Source organism: Dermacentor variabilis, chromosome 1, assembly GCF_050947875.1.
Source record: "Dermacentor variabilis isolate Ectoservices chromosome 1, ASM5094787v1, whole genome shotgun sequence".
Classification (NCBI taxonomy): domain Eukaryota; kingdom Metazoa; phylum Arthropoda; class Arachnida; order Ixodida; family Ixodidae; genus Dermacentor; species Dermacentor variabilis.
The window spans coordinates 138247866-138265236 of record NC_134568.1 but is presented as its reverse complement, the minus strand read 5'-3'; the positions used below and the strand labels follow the sequence as shown (position 1 = coordinate 138265236).

General features: G+C 45.9%; 1 protein-coding gene across 2 annotated transcripts in view; it reads right to left on the bottom strand.

Moving 5' to 3' along the window:
- LOC142585299 (RYamide receptor-like) overlaps nucleotides 1–13694 on the bottom strand; it is a 324809-nt gene extending 311115 nt beyond the window's left edge. For both annotated transcript variants that reach the window (XR_012829068.1, XM_075695953.1), the window contains exon 1: nucleotides 12820–13694. Coding sequence is in view for 1 of the 2 variants with exons in the window: in XM_075695953.1 (XP_075552068.1) it covers nucleotides 12820–13638 (819 nt within the window). In the remaining variant the exon portion in view is untranslated. The remainder of the gene's footprint in view (nucleotides 1–12819) is intronic.
- Between the last annotated feature and the right edge of the window lie 3677 nt (nucleotides 13695–17371).

Below are 17371 nucleotides of genomic sequence, written 5' to 3'. Positions count from 1 at the left end.
GCCAACTTAAGCTCGCGAGCAAGCGCACGGAGCTTTCCCGCTGCGTCTAGCTGTTCTTGACGTCATGACAGCGGCGCAAAAATCGTCAATGCCATGTGAAGACCCAGCCACTGCGTCTGCCGGCTCGTTTCCAATAATACCATAATGGCTTGGCAACCATCGAGACACCGTGTCACAAGTCTTCTATGAACCGTCGCTCAAGTACTACAGCATCTGCTGGTAACAACCAAAAACCTTACGGCAACCCTTGAAAACGTGCCAGGAATTTCGATGATATGGTCATGGACAACTATGTTCATAAGTAATCATGTGATGAACGATTTCCGACTGAAAAGGAGTTGGACACAAGCACCAGCTGCACGAACAGTGCAGCGGTAAGAGACAACACCACCTAGACTAGGAGTTGTAAGATGTCAGGGAGGTGAGGATGGAGGGCTGTCTGCGCCAGTCTCTCAGCCCTTCTTTCTTGCTCTTTGATGCCTCGATGCCAAAAGCTCCGTCTCCAGCCAACCAACTCACCGCAGTCTCTTCCCTGACCCATTTTCCCTAGATCTCCCGGCGCCAACAGCTTCACTTCGGAAGCGGAAGACAAAGACTGAGGTTCGAGTTGTCGAAATTTTGGCGTCCTCTCTCTTCACTCACTCACCGCGTGCGCCAGCGCCACCGGGAACATCGGACCCAGTCAGACTATAAGTGTACGTTAGCGACAGCAGTCGGCGAGCGAAAGTTTGTGGGGAGGGGAGGGGGGGGCTGGTCGAATCGATCACAATATGCGCCCATTGAAAGTCACTTTAGTGTTAGGGCACTTAAGCGCATGCCCCACCGCCTCCAAAGCGGCCATTATCGACGGCTGGCATTTCTCTAAACGACTCCTTTCTCGCCCATCGGGAACTGCGGCGAGTTTTACGAGATAAGCAATGCTGCTGCACGGCGCGACGCAAGCGGAGGCGTCGCCGCTATTTCGCCGACGTCCTACAACGATCACCTAGCTCTGACGTCGCTATCTTCGTCCACGCCTTCTCCGATCTGCGAACGCTCGCATCATTTGTAGGATAAAACGGCGAGAACGGCACTGAACCTATTCAGCCTAGCGAGACAGATGTGGATGAGACCACCAACTGGCGACACTCAGGTAGGAAGAAAATATACTGAAAAAGGAACAGAAACGGAGGTGGTGGGCATAATACCAGGACACTGTTAATAATAATAAGAGTAAGAAGAAAAAAAAAAGACTCAGAACATCTTTCCAGGATACGTCGAAACTCCGTGCAGTCCCTGCTCCATCCGCCACTGACTGCGTTTCAGCACTTCGTGATCTTTCGCACGTATATTTGCGCGATGATGCATTTCACGGTTGCGTCTTTGAAGATGAAATTCACCATGCGCTGCTGGTTTTCTTTGACTGGAGAAAAGAAAGCGCTCTTATGCAGACGGATCGGCGAAAAAGGAGGCCGAAAATGGACAGCGTGGCACGAATCGACGTGATCATCTGTAGCGCTGCCAGTGCGGCGACGGACCCGATCATGACGGGAGGAAATGAACAGCGAGGTAAATTAAAGTAAAACGGCTACATTGGCTACGGGCACTGCCAGGGTGGTTCTTTATCAAAGCTTGGTATGCAACGTGGCCACCAAATGGTGAGACGGATCCATCGCAGAAAATCGCAAGTAATAAATGTGGTTGATGAATGAAATTCTTAGATTGAGAAATGGGCGACGTTCTTTGGGCATGCACTTTGGGCAAAGGCGCGCGTGTATGCGAGGCTCAGGAGCAACCGAGCGGCGCGGGTATACTGCCAGCTAAAACATTAATCGTCTACAAGCGGCGCATGCATCTCACGGAATATGGTTAGTAATTCATACGGCATTGTCGCAGAGCGAACGATACACGGACGAGAAAGGAACGGCACGAACACTCGATCGTGTCCTACCATGTGGGTTTTTGTTTGTTTGTCTGTTGTTTCCCCTCGCTTGCGTCTAGTTAGCGCAGTGAAAGTGCGTCGCGCGAAGCTGTGCTGTTGGAGCCTGGGGCGAGTGCAGTGGCGTTATATAAATTAATCTACTGGAGGACGCCGATTTCGCTTCAGGGTCACACGAAGTCGGACCGATACGAAATGCGCATTGATTGATTGATTGATTGATTGATTGATTGATTGATTGATTGATTGATTGATTGAGTGAGTGAGTGAGTGAGTGAGTGAGTGAGTGAGTGAGTGAGTGAGTGAGTGAGTGGATTCATTCATTTGTTCACTGTGCTTTACGTGTTTCACTTAGCTGGAGCTATGGCAAAGACGGTTGTGGTTCACTCGGGTTAACTTTCAGCACTTATGGTTCTATTAACAGCCACAGACGTCCCAGTACACGCAGATTCTAGCATCAAGACTCACCAGAAAGCCTGGAATAAAACCTGTCACCTTGCGCTAAGCACCAGCACAATTCCGTGGCCCCTGAACGGCTGGTTGAGCGGGGACACCGATCAGAAATCCGTGGCTGCAACAACGTTAGAACGAGAACTCTAGCTTTGTTCGCGCTGCCTCGCTGTGGCTGTCGTGAAAACGGGAAGATTCTGTGGCGCCGCGCATTCACTTGCAGCGCACGGCCTGTGTTGTGCGGCATTTCACTTCCTTCGCTCGTGATCGCTTCTTCGTAGCCGGCGGCGCTCTTCGCACCGAGTCATTCCTTTTCGTCTGTCTCATGTAAAAGCGTCTGGTTGCATTCGGTTAGCAAGATCAGTGGTTACCATTTAGTCGATTTAAAGCCGTCTCGCTTTTTTTAAAATTTCCTGTTGTTGTTGCTGTTGTTGTTGTTGAGCAGTTACATCGCTGCGCATTCTTCTACGAAAGTGAGCAAGAAGAAATCAAACGAATATTTCCTCTGGCCGAGTGTTGAAAGCACTCACCTCTCAGGCGGCATTAGTGTCCCATGCAAAATACAAAATTATAGGCATAATTTTTGCTGCTATATGTTTCCCTCTCCATCAGAATAACACATTTGCTTAAAAAAAGAAAGGATAAAAAAGAGCGAGATATCGAAAGTGCACCTTACTGAGGTTCCGGCGTCCAAAACACATGGAAAAACATAAGGTGAGTTAGTTCCGAAATAAGGTGCACGAAAACAAACGGCACTAAAGTACAAGAAATAAAACTGGCTTCAGCTGCAGCGTTGTCTGCCTTTAAACTAAGCTAATTAAACTAGGAATCTGGGCTACAATGTAAAAAAAAAAAAAAAAAACTAGGCACTTCCTTTACTTTTTTTTTCGTCTTTATTTAGCGCTGGTTAGTCATTCTGCTTATGTCTTAATTAGGCACTAACTTCGGAAACATTTTAATGAAGTGATGGGATCTAAGGCAGGTTTATCTTCCAACAGCCATGGCCACAGATTGCTCTCTGGCACTATGCCGGAATTAAGTATTTCCTCCTTTCTTCCTTTTTTTCTTCCTCATTCATCACATACGGCTCCTAACTATGTCTGTTGTGCGTTTCTCAGCTCAGCTGCGTTAATGGAAAGAAGCGATTAGCTCTCACAGGGCTACAGCCGAATTCAGGCTCGGAAACACGTGCATCATTCTGATAGGACAAGTAGCGCCGACGACGAGTCCCTTGGTGTTTAGCACAGTGGCACACAGATACCACGAAAAAGTATCATGCTATAAAGATATAAGACAGTGAGGCAAGAGCTATTTTATGTAGAGATACGACATATACTAGCGAGCTAATTAAATCCGATACGATACTAACTATTTGTATCGTAAGAAACTTCGATGCATCCGTACACTTCTAATTATAGCTGCACAGTTTCGAAGTTTGCAGTAGAGTTGGCTTTCAAGTTTCTCAACTCCGGCCGACAGACCTTTTTAATTTTTGCTATTAAAGAGAAAGGGGATTATTTTTCGAGGTTCCGACTTTAAGTGCTTTAACGTTGCGCGTCACTCTGAAACAGTCTACGGGGGATCGCAGTGCTTGCACCAGATCAACGATTTCTCCATGCTGCCTTTATAATCGGCAGAAGGCGCTGTTGGGCGCACCGCCACCCAGTGTGTAAGCTTGTAATAGGCACAATTTTCTACCTGTTCAGGTAGGAAACAAGAGCGTTTCCATAGTTTCTTTGCATGGTTTCGATATTTCCACACATCAAGCTCCAGTTTACGTGCTGAAAGTTCTGGCCCGTTTTCCGGTGACGTGGCAGTAATGTTTACAAACATGAAGTCGTGGTATAGACCTCTAGTTTTTCAGAAGGCGTCAAAGGTGTCTGAATGGCAACTGCATAGAAGGCTTGTATGGCCGAAGTCGAAGTGCGCGTCCCTATAGGAGAAGTTGTACCTAGCGTTGACGATGATGTTGCAAAACGTTCGTCTTGCATTCACCTTGATCCCGTCAAAGGAACAAACAGCAAAACATGCCGCCTAAGATAGCACGCCGATCGCCACACTCCATGTTCAGCTATTCGGCGGAAATTTCTAGAAAATAAATTCACAAGCGCTGCAGGACATATCACCGATTTGGCAAAGCACTCGCCTTACGCTACAGCGCTCCTTTGCGTCCTCGCAAGATGGTGTCTCATCACTGTGAAAACTCGAGAAGCGCAGCCGTGCTTTAGTTTCGTACTGAGTGTGGAACATGCTTTCAGTACCCTGACTCGAGGCTAATGAGCCATGCAGTAGTGCTCTTCTGTAAGTGTCCACCTAGTGGACAGGCCCATTTCGTCTGCTGCTAAAGTGCTGATTGGCTGTGGGAGCCTGTCTCCTTCTAACGCCCGTACCCCAGCCCATCCAATCAGAACTTCAGCTCTAGGCGAAATGGACATGTCCACCAGGCGGACACTTACAGGACACACCCGCCCGCGTCCCCCTATAGGGCCGCAATGCGATAATCATGCTACCGTTTGTCGCAGCTAACGTTAGCCTAGATATTCAACAAAAAAATATTACAAACACGACGCAATATATAATTATAAGGCCTAAGGTCTGACGGCCTAAGGCCTAAGGTCTTAGAGGTCTGACGACCGAACACCGTACGTCTTGAAATTGTATCTTGCACCGTGTTTCTTCTTAATCTTTTTTTTCCTTTCTTTTTCTTTCATTTCTTTTTGTCATGCGGAACAGCTTGGCTGAAGTTAGCTCGGACACTCTACATGTATATAAACTGACGTCAGACGCTTAGGTTTTGAAACTTAAGCTGAATGTTCGTACATTCTTCTAACGAGCAATTACGATTGATTGTAGTTTTGGTTTACCTACCGCTTCTTGTGTTCAATACGCGCGCGCAGTGCAGCTGCCTGTTGCCACAGGAAAAAAGCATGCGGGGTGGCCCGCTCGCCTACTAAAGTTGAAAAGTGCGCACTTTCAAAAGTGGCCCTGCGTGCATGTTTTTTTAAAAATATATTTCCAGTCCTGTTTGGTTCCAGAAATATCAGCCAACTAAATGGGAATTACTGTCTCTTAGGGTATTTCCTTAGCTGTTGGCATTTGCAAGCCTTCAGTGGGCTCCGGCCGTCTCCGTGAATATTGCGATAGGATTTTCTTCTACATAAGGATAAACGATACCTTAATCGTCGCATCGAAAATATAGACACCGATACACGTCTTGCGTTATGTGTATTGATTATATCGATAGAAATTCAAGACAGCCGAGCAGCATTTCGTGGTGGCATCTAGGATGGATGCACGTACCTTCGATACGGCCCGGCCTTTTCGTTCTGTATATGCAACAAGTGGCTGAAAATTTTGTTTCAACGCCAGAAGCTAACGGCCTTATTTTTGATTCTCAAGGCTGCCCATTTCCAGCGCTATGACTGGTGCTCGTATATGTTTCGCTGGCGCCTCTGCGTGTGAGAACGCTATCCGCGGGCGCGCCATGCGGGAATATTTGTACTCGAGTGTCGGAGAATGCAGCGCGCCCGGTCAAGTATAGTCGCTATATATATATATATATATATATATATATATATATATATATATATATATCGAACATCATCACACTGTTTCCACGTAAAAAAAAAAAAAGAAAAACACCCCGCCATATTTTCTTACGAACTTCCGAAATACAATTTCGCAAAGGGACTGAATTAACTTCTTCGAACTGCCAGCGCGTGCTCCGATGAAAGCCTGGTGGCGGAGCAAATGACAAAAGCTCCTTCGTTTTGCACGGGCGTTTGTCGCTCATGTACGGGCGCTCGAGTAAACGCGTTTTTGACAACACAAATCGATAGTCTGGAAATCTTTTGGACGCATGGCTTTCTTCCCTCGCAGAACGCGTTGTATGCACGGATTGGCGTCGCAGCGACCGACCAGCACTCGGAGAATACGCACACACACAAAAAAAATGAAGAAAAAATAATCCTTAAGCCCGCTCTGCTTTCTTGCAGGGCAGCGTTGAAGACTCCTGTTTTCGCGTACTTATCTGGTCTGCCCAAGTGGGCGGATTCTGACTGTATTATTTTAATTTTATTCTTTCTTTTTTTTTTCTTTCGCCCCAAGTGCTGTCCCTCTCAACAGCAGCAAACATAAAAAATGCGACGACGTGAGAAACGTGATAGTCGGACAGATGATATCTGCTCGGTGCTGCAGCATCACCCGTTGGTATAAGTGTGTAGTATTATATATATATATATATATATATATATATATATATATATATATATATAGTATCGAATGTCTATTTTTACTTTTACCAATTAGTTAAAGTCACACGCGCGTTACGTTTGACCTTCGAAAGAATATATATATATATATATATTCTTAGGGAAGTCCAACTTAACCCGCCCATGACTTTAACTACGCGGTAAAAGTAAAAATAAACATTCGATACGTGTTCGAAAAGCAGCACCGGCAAGCAAAGTGGTCTCGGTGGAATCGGGACTTGCCATCTCACACGCCTAGACAGAGCCGCCATGTTTCGATTGACGTTTCGCCTAGAAAGCTGCGCGATAAACTGCGTATTTTTTCACACGCATCAAGCTAAAGCTGATGTAGTGGGAGAGAAAACAGAGACGTAGATTACGTGATTACAGGGGACATGAGGTTCAACCGGCGGGAGCAAATAGGTTCCATAGGTTTCATTTTGGCCAGCCTTAACTATCAACGTTGGTACATAAGCGAAAAGGAAAAAAAAAATAAAACGCTACAGGAAGCAAATATGGTGGTACTAACTTCCCCTATATAATCATTGTAAGGTTCGTTAGAGTGCAACACAACACACGGAGAAAAGGAAGTTATTAAACGACGACACGGCGCTGTGTGGTCGTTTTATACCTTCCTTTTGTCCGTGTCTTGTGTTGCGCTGTAACGAACCTTACAATGAATCCTAACCAACTGGCCCAACTTGCTGTCTTGATCCCCTATTTATGGTCGGACATAACAGGATCAACGACATCACCCAAGCATATCTCCCGCTCGTTCTGTTGTTTCCAATTGCTAACTCAAGTGTGCGTAGCGCAGGCCAAGCAGCGGCAGTCAGCATGGGTGTTCACTAAAACGTGTCTATCGCTGGTATCCACGGCTTCGTTTTCCGACGCCCGCTTTGCCGTACACGCAGAACGCCCAAGGATTGTGCCTGGGAAGTGGACAGGAATTCTCGTCCACGTCAACAGCACTCTGCCAGCACACGCGATGACATGTAAAGTAGAGCAATCCCTCGCGACATTCCTATGCCTCTCAATTAAAACCAAGTGGTGCGCGTGTGTGTTTATGTTCTGCAACAACTCCATACGACAACGGCCTCATTTTGCGTACGAGTAATCGCGCTAGCAAAACTCTCGACGCTCGCGCAGCCTTTCCGACGGCCCACTCGAGTACTAGACGCTGGCGTCCAGCACGAAGCTGCACTTATGGCCACACTATATGCCTGTAAGCATATTTGTATATGCTTACATATACATATATATGCTTGTAAGCATATACAATATGCTTGTGAGCATAGTTCCACCGGCAGAGTAGCTGAATGAATAGTACCGGCGTTCGTGTTTACCGCATTCCTGGGGTCTCCAGATGAATGAAAGAGCCTCGATATGTCGATCGAAACACGTCGAGCTCGGCGACTCTGGTTAATGCATGTAGCAGGAACCAGAGCGCGAGCTAAGCGTTTCGCGAGAACTTAGCATGCGTCGTCGGTTTTCTGAGAGTTACAGGTTGTAACCAGCTACGAGGACCACGATACGAGGAAGCTTCAACGAGAGCGCAAGATACATCCCGCGCTGTCAGGCGGCGCAAGATGACTCGAGTAAGTTGATCGCGCATTCAGCGCCCGTAGATGCTGCGGCCAGTGCGGCCCGGGAGCGTCGCCTGCAAGCATTCCATTCTGGAGTGCTCAACCTTCTTGCGCGGCTTTTTGGCGCTGATCAACGCCGCATGAGTGTCGCGGGTGTTAGCGCACGAGAGTATTTTCAGCATTCTCGCTTTCGTCTTCGTGCCCGTGTTTTCCTTCTTTTCGCATTTCGTGGGTTGCTTTCCCGCACTATTCTTTCTTTTCGCCGATATTTCAAGGTCGGCCCATCAAAAGAAAAGATTGCTGGGCACTCTTCATGCTGGGGCCGGTGAAAACAGAAAGCAAAGCGCAGAATATATATGCGTGCGCGCGCGCGCGCACACACACACACACACAAACACACACACACACACACACACACACACACACACACACACACACACACACACACACACACACACACACACACACACACACGCGCGCGCACGCGCACACGCACACACAGGGTGTCCCACGTAACTTTAGCCAAATTAAAAATATGAGAATGCCATATAGCAGGACAGAACCAAGGTAATGTTGTTTACGGTCGCTTGGAGATACTCAAATTGCTCTTTTTCATTCTACGTGATTACATAATTAGTCCTACTTAAATAATCAATTTCTCAAATATTATATATAGATTGAAAGTGTCAATGACAAAATTGTAGAGCAACATGAAAAACTCCCGAAACAGCTTTCTGTTGCTCAGTACTTGCTACATAAAAGTGTTTTTCCGAGCGTGAAAGAAGCCCGCGAACGCACGCAAAGTGCCTCGAGCTCCCTGTTGCGCGGCAATTTTGCGTACATTTGCGGGCTTCTTTAACGTTCGCAAAACACTTTTTATGTAGCAAGTATCGAGCAACAGAAAGCTGTATCGGGAGATTTTGATGTTGCTCTACAATTTTCTCATTGACACTTTTAATCTATTTATAATATTTAATATAATATATATATATATATATATATATATATATATATATATATATATATATATATATATATATATATATATATAGTTATTTACTTATTAATTTATTTATTTCAACATACTGTCAACCCTTTGACAGGGTTATTACAGGAGTGGGCTACAGATAAAAGTTTCCACATCAGCAGTTACAGTAATAGTAATTGTCAGGATAAAATTTGGTAAAGAAGTACAAAATAAGAAGCAAGAAATATACGTATAACACTTAGTATGAATACGAATATTGACAAGCGTGCCACTATATGAAAAGGAAATAATCATATGGAGAATACAACAAATACTATGACATCAGGCTGATGAGTACGTATTAAGTGAGCTGTGCAACGGTTCAAGAAAATCCCAAAAAGATCACGTTCTCGTGACGCCTGCGGCAGAAAAGACGTTCCACATCCGCCGCGAAGGTTCGCGTGTGGTGGCGCTGGCTAACACTCCCAGGGTTCTACTAGGAAACATAAATACCCGAGAAAGTGAACGGGCGAACGGCGCCGCCGTAGCTCAATTGGTAGAGCATCGCACGCGAAATGCGAAGGCTGTGGGATCGTTCCCCACCTGCGGCGAGTTTTTTTTTTCCTCCACTTAATTTGCACTAATTTATCGTTTCTTTATTTCATTTATTAAGCACAAGTAATTTCCCCTGTGTTGTCCTTGGTGTCAGTGTTTGTTGGCTTCTTATGATATGACTAATAAAAATCGGGCCCCTCGGTTAATCCCATTTCATCTCGTTTGCTGATTTATTTATTTATTTATTTATTTATTTATTTATTTATTTATTTATATATATATATAGGCAGAGTTCATTGTCCTTGAATATTTGAAACCGAGGGAGCGAAGTTTCTCTAACAACTGCACGCTATACTCGGGCCGCCTGCGAAAATTTTCTGGTTTCTTGGTTTCCAGATTTATGGCGTGTTTCGTAGTGCGATGACGCTGGTTGCACGGGTTTTTATGCATCCACAAGCAACAGGTTTTTGCGGCCGCCGGCAGAGAACGACGAGCATGTTGCTATAGACTTTATTTTTACTTGCTTCAAATTCAGGTATGCCGCCGCTTCGAATTCTCGCATTCCGGTGCTGGTTTTTTTTTTTTTATATATGAAGTGGCGCGGTTCCTAGGCGGCGTTGAACGTTCAAATGGAAGTGAACGTAGCATAATGAACGCGACCGCATCGTGGCGACGAAATTTCAAAGGCCCACGCGAAGCATAACGCTTGCCAACTGCGATTAAACTCGAGTATCGCGCGTACGCATTAAACGACGGGGCGAATAGGATGACTATTAATCTCAGAGAAATAGTAGAATCCCGCGGTGGAGGAGGTTTGGTGAGCGGGAGACATCCTAACTTTCTCTTCGTCCCAGGCGCGCTGTCAGTCAAAATACATTTTAATAAAGAGAAGAAAATCTTGCTCATTGCCACACTCTCAGTGCGTCTTCTTTACTTTCTCGGCCGCTGTTTCGTTTTCTGCGTGTGTACACGCGGACGCCAGCATTGACGTAACGACTTCCTTGAAGTTTCGTTCGTTTTGGAAAAACCTCAAAGTAGCACGTGGAGGATACCGTTTCTTAGGAAAAAAGAAATGTGGGATTTTTGCGCTGGTCCACTGCCAGGTACCGCAAAAAAAAAAAACTCTGGCGTCTAATAGTTGTACTGAAAAACTATGTACTTTGAGTCGTTGTCTCGACGCGCACTTGTAACGCTGCTGGTCGTTCAGTCGGGAAATATGATCAAGCAAGAAACAAAGTGAGCACGAACGGAATGGCCCGCAAGCAAAACACTTAGCGCGGAGCCCTTAAATGAGTGGAACCATCATGCCTGTCCACGATACCGTGACCATGCGCATTACGCCGTAAATTTCAGAGTGTGAAATTATTGTATATATGTTTCGCTCCGAATATACATAGTTCTCGAATGGCACGCCTCTGTTTCGCCTGTCCTTATAGGGCTCTGTTATGAGCTTATCGAGTCCATGTTGAGGACAGGTGTGCGCTGCTGTTCATAAGACCACGGAATGGATCATGCCCTATTCCCTACGCTACGCTGTCTGGGTAAAGTAATGTAACACTACAGGACTTTCTTGACGTCGCAACGTAACGTGTTAATTTTAAATGCGAACTGAGCGTCTATACTCAAAGATGAGCACACATTGAAATTATACATATACATATATTTAATTCCCTGATAGTAGGTCGAGATAAAATGGTGTCGATTTGTTGTGACTGACAGCCGGACAAGCAAGATTGTTGGGAAACGAACTGCTTCCGACAAATAGGCTCACTTAGGGTGACAAGGGCGCAAATATCTGTAAAGGTGGTAAAACTCTTGCACATGCGGACTTAGGCTCTGTCTGCCAATATCTGCGAAAATGTAGACAACACAATCGCAAGCATGACGCCGGTACTGAGCAGCGTTTATATACCTATATTCAGGAGCAAGTTTCGGGCAGATAATTGAATACGCACACAGACGAACGGGTTTTAACAAAATCGTTCCACACATGAGCTGCAACAATATATAAAACAAATGTCAAACTTCGTAAAGTAACTGAAGAATCATTGAAAGCATTTGAGAAGATTGCTGCTTTTCGGATGCTTTCAATGGTTACTAAGGACACACATTGGGAGCATTGGAAAGTAGTTATGGTGAGCAAATATTTCCGAGTGAAGCCACCATGCAAGCTTCGCTATTGGCTGGAGCCAGTTCTACCGATAATCGTCACCGAAGGGGGGCGCGTAACACGAAAGGTCTGTCTTGCGTAATTAAGTTCATCTGACTCTGATCACAGAGCAATACGCTACCGCAAAAATGAATTTTTTTTTTCACCGACGTCTCGCTAGTCGCCTATAAAAACATCACAACGTGCTTGCATCGGGTAACGATGTATTCTTTACACGAAAACCGAGCGTACCCGAGGACCATGCACGGAATACTGATGACGGTATACAGAAACGGCGAGCCGGTAGTAAGCAAAAAAAAAAAAAAGAAAAAAACCGGGTGCTTCTCCCCTCGGCAGGTGTTCTTGAAGCTAATTCTCGCAGCCACAACTTTGCTGTTTCCTGACGCGATAAAGTCTGCGCGCGTCGCCTGCCGTTGCGCGCTTTGTCATTGTGCTTGCAAACTCGAAGGGATGTGTTGCTTATATGCCTTACGCCCACGTAGAAAAGTTTACCGTTGTTTTGGTTACCGTCGGGACCACGCGCGCCAAACTTCCCGACAAGAACTGCGTGAACCTTCATGGCGTTGACTTCGAGACCGAGTTGATATTATTAATGTCATACGGACAAGAAATATGATCTAGAAAGAAACACAAGCGACGGAGGGTCTGTAGAGCTTCGTTTTTCTTTTTTTTTTTTCGTCCCGTGACTTTAGCTTTCATCGGGCTCCATTAAGTCATGAGCGGCCATGTATGGCTGACGTCCGTCGTAAAAAAAACTACCAAAGCAAGACCATCATGATTGTGTTGGCAGTGCTAGGGAGAATGTTGCGCGCTTCGCTGTGGGCATCGGCATGTGCATGACGAAAACAAGGACGCGCCCAAAAGGGTATCATCATCTGGCGACAGCCAGACGATGTCGCCAGAAGATGGGGCCGCGTACGCACCTTCTTCTTGTTCTTGAGGATGCCGGCGTCGCGGGCTCCCTGGGCGTTGCCGGGAGACTTGCTTTCCTTGAGCTTGAGGCCCATGCGCGCGTACACGAAGCAGATGGTGAGCAGCGGGAAAAAGTACTGCAGGCACACGAGCACGTGGTTGTAGATGCGCCAGGCCTTGCGCGAGATGCCCACCTCGTGGCAGAACGGCTTGGTCAGGTTGAGCGCGTGCGACTCGACCTGCGTCTCGACGCGCAGCGCGAGCGCGCACGGCAGCGCGGCCGCCACCGCGAGCGTCCAGATGCCGCAGATGATGAACTTGGCGCGCAGCTTGGTGGTGCGCGCCTTGAGCGGCGACATGACTGCGCGGTATCGGTCCAGCGCGATGGCGGTCAGCGTGAATATGGACACGTTGACCGAGAGCACCTGGACGAACGGGCAGAAGGCGCACATGAACTCTGGCAGCACCCAGCGCTGCAGCAGAGCGGCCTGGAACTGGAACGGGATGGAGAACAGTCCGATGATGATGTCGGCCACGGCCAGGTTGGCGATGAAGAAGTTGGTGACGGTCTGCATGCGCCGCGACGTGGCCACGATCCACATGACCATGAAATTGCCGGCGACGGCCACCAGCGAGATGAGTCCGTAGAAGATGGAGAGGAGCACGATGAAGCCGACGGGCACCTGGTACAGCTTGCCCGAGCTGACGTTGCCGGCCTGCAGCGACGGCAGCAGCGACAGGTTGCCATAGTCGGGCGACACGTACGGGCTGTCGAGGAACAGGGGCGGCGGTGCCGACGGGTCGTGGGTCATGCCGGGCAGCGAGGTCATTGTGGCACCATAGCGGAGTGGTGCGCGCGGAGTGCCGAGCGGCGCGCTACTGCTGCCGGCCGCGTCCCGACTGGCGCGCGCGGCTTCGCCGGCGGCCGCCGCGCTTCCGTCCCTCCTCCCGCGGGGCGCCCTCCTCCTCGCTCGCTGGTCGCCGCTCGACGCAGCTGCGTGGCGCCGAAACGCGCTGCCACCCCGGGCTCGCTCGTGGCGCGTTGCGTGCTGCCACTGGGACCGACATCGTAATTAGCGAACCGCCCTCGCAGGATATTTAAAAACAACGAAGCTGGGCGAGCGCGAAAAGGTGCGCGGTGCGCATGGAGACACTGTTTGCCGCCTTTGTGATTGTGGCTGGTGTAGTATTTTCCTTTCTTTCTTTCTTGCGCTATTGAACGAATGTTTATTTTCCCACAAAGCAAGTACAATACAGTGTTGTGGTGGGAAAGTGGGAAAAAGCTACTCGTGGCGTGCTTGACTGGCCTCCAAAACCGAGAAACATTCGAGCAGCAGGGCAGAGCAACGGATTTCATAATCGCTATAGATACAAATACAATGATCATCTAGCCAATGAAGAAATGCATATCTGAATCATAATTGAATGGCACTGTTTACACATGAAGAAAGACGTAATGTTCAAACAACATTTGACGTTGTTTCTCATGATCTTCTTATCCATAAACTCTACAGGTGTGGCGTTAGTATTGGCCTGTGCACGTTCATTAAATACTACCTATCAACTCAGTTATGTTCGCGTTGGTGCTAAGTGCTATTTGCCTTATGAATCAACTTCCGGTGCTCCGCAAGGGTCTAGCTTAGGCCCATTATTTTTCAATATCTTTGTTAATAACCTTGAAGAATGTTTGTGTTATTCGCGTCTCCTTTTATACGCTGACGATATTAAACTTTACCGTGAAATAGAATTGGAGCAGGATTGGTAAATATTAAAGGAAGATGTGAATTTTGTTGCGGAGTGGTGTGCTTCCAACTTTTTTGCGCATTAATCCAACCGAGACACTTTTTGTTTCATTTAAACGCAAAATGTACCTTTTACTATACGAATACTCACTTGATAACCTTCCTTTGAAAAGAGCGAGTTGTACGCGCGGCTTAGGAATATTAGTTGACTCCCGGCTAACTTTCGAAGAACATGTTTCGAGCATCGTTTATACATCGTACAGGAAGTTAGGTGTCATATCAAGAATGACTAAAAAGTTTACGAATGTCAACTGCGGTATTCTTTTGTATTCTGCTTTGTCCCCTCGGAGTTAGTGCTTAGTTTTGTTGTATGAAGCTGTATTAATTTTACCAATGTTGCAAAAATTGAATGTCTTCAGTGACGTTTCATTCATATCCTGCACGATCGATTTCTTGGACGCCGTGTGTTTCATGCCTATGAGCGTGTGTTGCGCATCTTTAATATTAGACCCCTAGAAATAAGTCCGAAATACTGTGATTACTTTTATAAACGAATTCACAACCACCTCTCCTGTCCGCAGTTACTGTCAGCTGTAACTTTCTGCGTGCCTCCCCCTAACTTGCGTAATCCTAACATTTTCTACATGAATTCCTCTTGCACCTATAACGCCATACCCGCCGTGGTTGCTCAGTGGCTATGGTGTTGGGCTGCTGAGCACGAGGTCGCGGGATCGAATCCCGGCCACGGCGGCCGCATTTCGATGGGGGCGAAATGCAAAAACACCCGTGTGCTTAGATTTAGGTGCACGTTAAAGAACCCCAGGTGGTCAAAATTTCCGGAGTCCTCCACTACGGCGTGCCTCATAATCAGAAAGTGGTTTTGGCACGTAAAACCCCAAATATTATTATTATTATTACCTATAACGCCACAACACGTCTTGTAACACAACGAAATACCTTGCTTCATGATCTTGATATATTCAGCTCTACTGTTTGTTCGGTATTTGATTTTTGTCTTTGGTTAATTGAATTTTTTTCTTGCATTTTGTACCACTGTTGTTTGACATATTCTGTTTAGTTTTTCGGTTTTATGTTCTTTGTTTAACTCAAGTGCACCAAGGCGTAAAGCTGTTCTTGGGCCCTTTAAGAAAATAAATAAATGAAATGAAATGATTGGATCATTTAGATACGTGAAAAAAAGAGATAACTATCAGCTGGAGAACATGACACTACATCAATTTCATTACTCATCAGTTCATTGAGTAGCCTAGGCAGTCTAGGGCATAGCATTTTCATGCTGTGATTGGTACGTGAGTGAGGTGTGTACCAGTATTCCAAAAATCGGGTTTTGTAGGGAGCTTTGCGCTTGTTGAGTTGGGTTATTGATTGTATAACGCTTATATTTCTTCTGTGCTCGTTTTTATAGGCGGTAGTCCACAAGATTAGCAATTTTCATAGTTTTAAGCTCTTGAACTAAGAAGGCTGATGCCAAGTCGTGCGGCTTGTTACCTATAGCATAAGCAGCTTTCTTGTGTAATACGTACAACTTCTTAGTGTTTATTGCAGAAGTCGTACCCTATACAAGAAAAGAGTAGTTTAGGTGCCTCACGAACAAGGAGTGACATATTAACTGTCCAAGCGAACGGTGCAGAAAGTTCAGTGAATAGATCAGACTAGTGATTTGAGATGATTTTCTGCGAGGAATTCTGTATAATTATTCCAGGCCTTTGCTCGTCAAAGTGTACACCTAGGCATTTTACAGATTCAGCGACTTCAATCTTGAAGCAAAAGATCTTAAGGTTTTCTTCCAAAGTGACTTGCATATTTTTCGCCCGAGAAAGCACGCATTTAGTTTCAGAGGAGTTAATAATTAGACCATTTTCGACTGCTACTTGGATAATTTTTCCAAAACGATATTAGCATTTGAGACTAAATCAATTGTATTTTTAGACGAAACAGAGATAACGCGATGTCATCAACATATGTTATATAATGTAAGTCTCTATCAAAGTGAACTAAACCATTAACGTAAATAATAAAAAGAACGTGCCCTACAACGCTTCCCTGTCGAACATCAATAGCAATTGAATGAGGTTTAGATAGCTTATTGTTTATTTGTACATATTATTTTCTGTGATTTAGGTAGGATTGAATCAGGTCAAGGGCAATGCCACGAATTCCGTAATATTTCATTTTAGAAAACAAGAGCTCGTGGTTCATGGAATCAAAACCTATCGAGAAACGGACAAAAATCCCCATTGTAAAGGCGTTTTTCAATATTGTTAAGGTGAACTCTTTTTGTTCCAGTAGAGCGAGCCGAGTGGACCTGTGTTTGCGAAAGGCGTACTGCTGGTTCGTAAACAGATTATATTTATCCAGAAAGTTAATTGTCCCGCAAGATATTATCTTTACTAGGCCTTTAGAAAAAACAGGGGGAACCGACACAGGCCTGTAATTTGACAACTTTTTAAATATTGCGGTTACTTTCGCTGTTTGTATTTCGCGCGGGAATACTGCTGACAAGAGGCAGACATTATAAATATGGACTAATGCTGGAGCAATTACGTCCAGGATAAACTTAACAGGTTCAATTTGAATATTGTTATCGTCACAGGCATGACTGTTATTAAGCTCAGAAATAAGTGAAATGACTGCTGATTCAGTTGTAGGGTTAATGAAGATCGAATCTGAGCAAGTGGCAGTAATAAAGCGGCAGACGTTTACACTTACGGGCTGGCGGGGTAAACAGACACAAATATTATTGAAACAATCAGGTAATAACTTGCCTCTAAGTTCAGTCCCGTCATAGACGATTCGTCGC